The sequence below is a fragment of the Populus trichocarpa genome, chromosome 3 (genome assembly GCF_000002775.5).
Source record: "Populus trichocarpa isolate Nisqually-1 chromosome 3, P.trichocarpa_v4.1, whole genome shotgun sequence".
NCBI classification, from domain to species: domain Eukaryota; kingdom Viridiplantae; phylum Streptophyta; class Magnoliopsida; order Malpighiales; family Salicaceae; genus Populus; species Populus trichocarpa.
In genome coordinates this window covers 7,463,964-7,472,194 of record NC_037287.2, presented here as the reverse complement: position 1 = coordinate 7,472,194, position 8,231 = coordinate 7,463,964, and the positions used below count along the sequence as shown (strand labels likewise).

Below are 8,231 nucleotides of genomic sequence, written 5' to 3'. Positions count from 1 at the left end.
ATTAACTGATTATTTGTAAACAAACAACGAGCTTTCGTACTTAATTTACGCCTGTGGAGAACACAAGTCAAACTTGAACATTTCTAAAATTAGATTAAATGAGAGATTAATGAGCAAATTACAAAAACTATCTTGAACTGTAAAAAAGAGAGTGATTCTTACATATTAAAATCGTAGTAATATTTTCCAGGGAAAACCCTTTAAATGATTTAGGGTTCTAGAGGTGAAACATATCGATCTGGGGAATCATTCTTCAGGACCCAGCCGATGTTGCATTAAATACCTTTTCCTACCAAAAGTAATTAATTCATGAAACCATATTACAATACCATGAACGAATCCTTTCTCACAATATCTGCACTCGCATTTGCCTTGAGAGACAAAAACAAAGGACAAATCATGGCCTCATTAGACTCTCCGAACTCACCTCCGAACCCATCTTTTGCAATAAGAGAAACCGCAGCCCACAAGTTCCTGAGAAGCATCTCCATAGGAGAAGCACCCTCATTCTCACATTTTCCTTGTAGCCCAGCACCTCGCCTAAGCACTAATTCAAACATCCACACCTCTCCAATATTCTCCTCTCCTCCTCGTCAAGGCTCTTGCACTCCTGTTGATAACCTTGTCACCAACTCTGAAAGCACTAATTATACTTATAGGTGCCTATCTTCAGTCCTCAAAAGAGATGGCCAGATATTATCTATAGCAATGTCAAATAGCCTTATCTATTCTGGTTCTTCAACCAATATCATTCGGCTATGGAAACTACCTGAGTTCAGTGAGTGTGGTCACCTTAAGAGTAAGGCCCGCATGGTTGTTGCATTACAAGTTTCACATGATAGGGTTTATGCTGCCTATGCCGATGGCAAGATTCGAATTTGGAGGAGAACATGGGATGGAGCTTTCAAACACATCCGGTTGGCAACGATTCCTAGCTCCGGCGGATATGTCCGAAGCCTTATTGCCCGGAAAGATAAGATGGTAATTTTAACTGATTTCCTTTAGGTACATATTTATGATTTCATTTATTGTTTCTCATGCTGCATGGTCTGTGTGTACTGAATATAATGTTAAGGTGTAATTTTATCACCGACCAGAAAAATCAAAACTTAATTACAATTAATGTATTTATGCTTATTATGTGAAAGAGGTGATGGAGGTAAGACTAAGGACAGTACTACAGTATTAATTATTTTGTCACGCCAGACCTTAAATAGTTATATGATTTATTTATTTTATTTATACCAAGGACTTCGAGTTGTCATTGTTTAGAGATGTGTGGATTAAACTAGGTTTAATTCTGTATTGGGAACATCCACAAGATTAAAATTCGGTCCACCGGCGGTGGTGGTTGGGCAACTAATCAATACGTGGACTCCAAAACTGCAAGCACAAACTATGAAATATTGTGCTAAGAATTGATCTTAAATGTCCTCACCTTCTTTCTGCTGCATACCCCATCATGTGCATTTATGTTTTGAAAGGGTACGTAGTGATTATTGGCTGATATTTGAATTAGTTATACTGCTCTTTCTATAGCTAAAAAAAATCTTGAATATTTCAAAGTATAAATTAAAAAACTCAGGTAAGTAAATCAAATAAACTAATAATCATTTATATAAATAAACAAAAAAATAGTTAATAATAACCAAAAGAAAAACTGGAAAAATTAAAAAATATATGTAGGATAACATATTTAATATCACAATATAGATCACTTACTCGGTTGTATTTAATGAATTTATTTATAAAAATCAATTTGTAACAGAAATCAACATACATATAAAATTTATTGAATAAAATAAAAAATTATATAAAATAGAAAAAGATTAACGATGAATCTCACTAATTAATCTCATAAAAAACTAAATACACTCAATATAATAAAAAAATCGTTATCTCAAAAAGGCTAAATAAGCAAAAAAAAAAAAAAAATCAAAGAAAATAGGTATTAATCAAAATATAAATGGAAAAAATATTAAAAAAAACATATTAAAAAGCAATAATTTAAAAAAAAAGAAAAAGAAAAGAGAAATAAAAAAGAAAAGAATAAGACTAAGCGTTGTGGGCTTGGTAAGCCAAGCCTAGTGCCTAGCCCACAAAAAATAGGCTTGCATGTGGGCATTAATTATTATTTTTTTAAGTTAATTGGGAGTGGACGATGTGTCGTCCACCCTATTCTTTGTAAAAAAAAAAATTGATGTGTTGTCTATAATTGCCCAAAATTCAGCCACATAAAACTCTTGTATTTTCAACTTATTTTTTACCCAAAACACTTAGGAAACACTATTGAAACCTTGTTTAATCAATCCATGACCTCTAAACACTCAAAAACCACCCAAAAACCATAATCAACCTGAAATCCAAAATCTTCCAAAGTTCAAATATGTTTTATTATGTGTTTTCAAGGTAAAAAAAACACTTAATCTTAACTCCCTTCATCATATGAAATAATTTGACACAAAATCAATGTTTTAGAGGCTGGAATCGTCATTAACGATGACTTTCTCTCTTTAAGTCGGAATCCAATGACCCCATCTTTCTTCTCCACTGAAAAAGGACAAAAAAAGGGAAATGAAGCATGGTACCAAAGTACAATTTTTAATAATTATAAGGACTAACTACCTAATAACTTAAAAGGTTGAGGACTAAAATAAACTTTTCAAACACTTTTCAAACACTTAAATCTTTTTTTTTTCAATTCAACCCTCACCCCCCAAAAAAAATATACAATTGGGCTCTAATTTGAGCTCAAAATAGCTCAATTGTGTAAAATAAAAGTTCAAGGATAAAATTGAAATTTTTAAAAAATCTCACTATTACAATTCACAACGAAATGATAGATGAGAAACAGTAAAGGTAGCTATAGGAAAAAGACCTCACAACTTATATTATATGTAATATGTGTTCCCATCAAGGAATTATATATATATATATATATATATATATTGTTTATAATTATTCTTAAAAAAAAACACTTACTAGTAACACAAAATGTAGAAATGACTAGATATTTGACCTGCACTCCCCGCAAGTTATTTTTTTAATTTTTAGTAAGAGAAAAATAGATATGAAGGCTTTTTTGACATGGTTTTTTACATAAAAATATTCTAAGTGTAAATCATAAAGTTAATGCAAGCATTTAATTAAATAAATTGATAACTATTTTTGTAAATACATAAATAAAAGAGTCATCTAAAAATATTTGATCTCACAACATGAGACAATTACTCAGTTGTGTTTACTGAATTGTTTTTTTACTAAAATTAATTTTTTATTCAATCAAATGATAATAAATATAGATACACACATGGAATTGATTAAATAAAATAAAAAATATTATGCGAGGTTGCAAATATTAGAGACATTATCTAAAATTAACTATTTTTTATTTTTAATAATAAATTTCATCTATATAAAACATAAACAAAGTTATAGATGAATAAGAAGAATATCTTAAAAAATTAAATACATGCAAAAAAATTTAATAAAAGCCTCCATTAAAAAAAAGCTAAATAAACAAAATATTAAAAAATTATAGAGAAGGGATATTAATTGAAACATAAATTAAAAAATAATTTTTAAAAAAGACATTTTTAAAAAAATATCAATTAAAATAAAAACCAAAATTAGAATATAAAAAAAGGCAATGATAGTCTAGGTGCCACAAACGTGTTTAAAATAAATAAGAAAAATAATTGACTCGGGTTATAGTCCCGATTGGATTCAATAAGTTGATTTTATGTTTTTTAAAAAATATAAAAAAGGCAACAATAGTAAAAAAATAATTATTTTTTTCCAAAAAAAAATCAAGATAACTTGAAAAACAAACCTTTGTATGCATAAAATCAGATAAAAAATAGTATGAATCAACCTGAGATAGTGTGCTAGACATATAACTTGGATAATAAGGGGCAAGCCAACCCAAGTTAATCCATAAAACCCATGACCTAGGCCATGAAATCGAGATAACTCAATAGAAAAGAAATTGAAGAAAACCATAAAACCATTTTGTTTTTAAAAAAACAATGTTCAACAATGAAATCTAAAGAGAAAATCAGCCAAAAAAAGGATGTCGACCCGTGTTAATTTTTCAAACATATGAGCCATGTCATTAAACTGGAAGCACCATACATGGAGAAATCCCATGAAACTCAATCACAAGCAAATCAAACGCAAAAAGATAAAATTAGAAAAAAAAATTAATTACATTAAAGGATGATCTAAGATAATAAAAAAAATGACAATTAAAAGAATAAGAGTAAAAATCAAAATAAAAAAAACCAAAAATTTTTATTGGAGGGTTAAATTGAAATGAAAAATAACTTCAACAAAAGGAAAAAAAAATCAAAAGAATAAGGATGAAATTGAAAAAAAAATAATACATGACAAATATGAATTGAAGCATTTAATAAAAAACAAATAAAACTTTTATAAAAGGGTCAAAAATAAAAAATATAAATTAAAAGAATAAGGACTGAAATTGAAATATCAAAATCAAAGAGGACTAAGCTATATTTTTTAAGGGAGGAGAGAGAGAAAAAAAGGCTCACCGGTAACAAATTACCTCACCTCCACCGATATGCGTCGCACCAGAAAGAAGAGGATGCGAAAGTGCTTCCAATGACATGGTAGAAGAGCATGTTGGTCCATTAGGAGACGATGTATATGCCGCGTAGAAAGGGTGTGATAGCCTCCCACACACCAACAACTTTTAAAATTTTAATGTTAATTAATTAACTTAAAAAGACCAAATTACTCTTGATTGTTCTAGAATTTATGAAGAAACCTAAGTGAAAAGACCAAAAAAACTCTTGAACACATGCCTTATTTATTTATTTCAAGGAAAAAGACATTTTTACTATATTTTAAAAATAGAACAACTTAAAAACCCTTGACCGAAAGTTAAAAACCCTTGACCAAAGTTTAAAAAAATTAATATGAAGATTAATTAAATCATTTCACTGCTACTAGTAAATAAAAATATCACATATACCCAGTCAAATCATTAATAACCATGTGTCATTTAAAAATAAAAAAAAAACTAAACAAAACTACCCTTAGGCCTCTCATTTTTTTTCTTCAAATGACACATAAGTCATTGCACTGGCAATGAATAACGAATTTAGAGTGTGTAAAATGATTTCCACAGGGTTTTTGCTACAAGATTTCGAGTTTTTGATATTTAGATGATAATTAATGAAATAACATAGTTTCGAAATTTCGTCTTCCTTATCTCTTTACTATGGTCCTTAATTTGGGGTAGTTAATTTTCATGCCCCAAGTTCCACTTTGTGCTTGAATAAGAGAAATTCTTTGTCATAAATACTGTCTATAGTAATTTTAAGAAACAATAACCAGTACTTTAATCTGAGGATTAATATGATGATAAGTAATACTAGCTTGAAAATATTCTAGTTAAAAGGTTGGTCAATGGAATGTCGTTGATTATTTAAAACAAAAACATGAATGTTCCGTTCACATACATATGATTAGCCAAGTAATTGGTTTTGATGATGTTAATGTAACAGATGAAGCATGTGGGGCCAATAACATCATTAGCAATCAACCTTTCTGATGACATCATATATTCAGCTTCCCTTGATAGGACAGTGAAGGTATGGAGAATATCAGACCTCAAATGCATTGAGACCATCCAAGCGCATTTAGAGCCCGTCAATGCCGTTGTTGTGGCCGATGATGGTATACTTTACACCGCCTCCGACGATGCCTCAATCAGAGTCTGGCGGCGCAACTTCTGTAGTGGGGAATGGCCCCATTCGCTCACTGTAACCCTCTCTTCCAAGCACTCACCTGTAAGAACCCTAACCCTAACCTCAGACAATGGGGTGCTGTATGGTGGTTGCACTGATGGTTACATTCATTATTGGCTTAAGGGATGGTTCCCAGGTCAATTACAATACGGTGGTGCCCTCCAGGGTCACACACATGCAATAATGTGCATGGCCAACGTGTCAAAATATGTGATTAGTGGCTCAGCTGATTCAACCAGTAGGGTTTGGGTGAGAGATTCCGATGGACAACACACATGCCTAGCGGTTTTAGTGGGGCATAGAGGACCTATTAGGTGTGTTACTGCATTTTTGGGGCGATTAGAGGATGATAATGAAGATGGTTGCACGATTTGCACTGGAAGTCTCGACGGGGTCTTGAAATTGTGGCGTGTGACACGTACCAACAAGGAAAGTGGGAGTTTGTCACAAAATGCAAGCGATTATTTTGATCTGTAGTGGGGACTTTATATTGGATTTCTGGTGCAAAAATGTGCAGTACATAACTATTCTGAGAATTGAAAGTGAAAGGTGAAGTCCAGATGCATGCTATTCAACTCGTCAAAACATGGAGGCATGAGGAAGATGAAGCTATCAGTCTTGCCAGTTAATTGTATCATAGAAGATATGTGCAAGATCCTAAAGCACTTGCGTACTATTTTACTGATCCATAGTCTCTAGGTGAGATTGATCTATACTCGCAGGAAAGAGAAACCTTCTCTCTGCCTCCAGTTAAGATCAAATCAATAGTGGAAACATGGTAAAATGTAGACCCATTATCTAAACTATTTGTCAGATTTCCTTTTGTGTTATAGAAGTACAAGCAATCACTGTTTTCGTTTAGCTATCGAAAAGTGGAATGTCTATGCAGGGCATCACCTGGTTTTCCCTTTCCTCAATTTCAAGGGAATCAAGATTAGCTGCAAAAATCACAATTAAACATGCCATGCTATAATGATAATCTCTTAGAACTAACTTTCCTTTTTTATTTATTTTGTATTTGAAATGGAAAGAACAATTAATCACAAAGGAAATAATCACAAATTACAGCTGAAAAGAAAATCATAAGCACCGATAGAAGAACATTCATGTGTGTAGCAAGCAGGCTGGACACTTAATGAAGTTAAACAACGAACGAAGGAACTCCATCTTCTGCTGGGCTAGCAAACTTGCTGTCTGGCAATGCTCTTCGTATGCAAATCCGGTAAGCATGGATCATGGAATATCATAATCAACAAGCAAATTTAGCTTCTCAAATCAAGTCATGTTATTATTAGCTTTGTTATCCAAATTTGTCAACTATCTTAAACTAAGATTGTTTCCTGGTTTGTATCACACATGTTCTGTATTGGTGGCTCTAAATTCAAAAACCCCCCACAACATCACCCCCTCCCCCAACCTAAAAAAGAAAAGAAGAAGAAAACAACAGCAAAAGCAAAAGCAAAAACAAACAAAGAGCCGGGAAAACAAGAAGCTAATTCTAAAGATGCTTTCGTGAAGCATATGAAGTTTGTTTATAGAGGAAAATGTTAGTTCCTAGATATATGAGTCATTATTTCATGGTATGTAGGCTCTCTCTTAGCCCGGGGATACATATCTACTGGTTACAACTTATGTGTGTAATTATTTTGTTCCCTGACAAAGGAAGTTGATACAAGTGCAGAGTGGAGTTTTATTGTGTTTGGGTATTGTCCTAGAGATATATACAAGTCGAATCCTTAAAGATCAAGATTATTATAATTATAGACATTCAAAATACTTAATTTTTATTCATCTATGTATACACTTGTCAAAAGGCTACTATGATAATTTATATAGAAAAAACTAGAAAACCCTAGTAATATTGAATAAGAAGAAATAACCTAAAAAAATTATTCCCTTCAAATTAAAAGAAAAACTAGAAAAAAAACATAATAATATGGAATATGAAAATAAAAAATTAACTAAGGCAAATATATATTTTCCTAAAATAAAAAGCTAATGCGTTAGTCTCTCCGGATTGAAAGGAACCCGTCCTTGAATTTAGACCTAAGTTAGAAACCGTCGTCCACCGCGAACATTATTTTATGTGTGGTCCATCCCATCGTGGATTCCCTAACACCTTTGTACGTGTCATCTCATTGTGGGTCCCCAACACAATAATTTTGTATGAGCCACCCCATTATGTATCCTTAACACAATAACTTTATGCGGGTCACCTAATTGTGTATTAGAGAATAATATAAAACATACTTTAGGACCTCACCTAACAGCTTAAGTTATTAAGTTGAGATGGTTCTTTGACATGGTATCAAAGCCTTGATAATTAGATAAACATGCATGTGATGATGGGTAAGAGATTCGAACTTGTGACCGCTTTGTCATTAAAGCTCTGATACCATGTCAAAGAACCATCTCAACCTAATAGCTTAAGTTGTTAGGTGAGGTCCCAAGATATGA

General features: G+C 32.0%; 1 protein-coding gene across 1 annotated transcript; it reads left to right on the top strand.

The window, feature by feature from the left end:
• The first annotated feature begins 257 nt into the window (after positions 1 to 257).
• On the top strand, positions 258 to 6,635 carry LOC7478408 (protein JINGUBANG). The gene is made up of 2 exons (XM_024596368.2): positions 258 to 981; positions 5,532 to 6,635. The coding sequence occupies exons 1-2, from the start codon at positions 310 to 312 to the stop codon at positions 6,249 to 6,251; spliced, it is 1,392 nt and encodes a 463-aa protein (XP_024452136.1). The 5' UTR covers positions 258 to 309; the 3' UTR covers positions 6,252 to 6,635.
• The last annotated feature ends 1,596 nt before the right edge of the window (positions 6,636 to 8,231 follow it).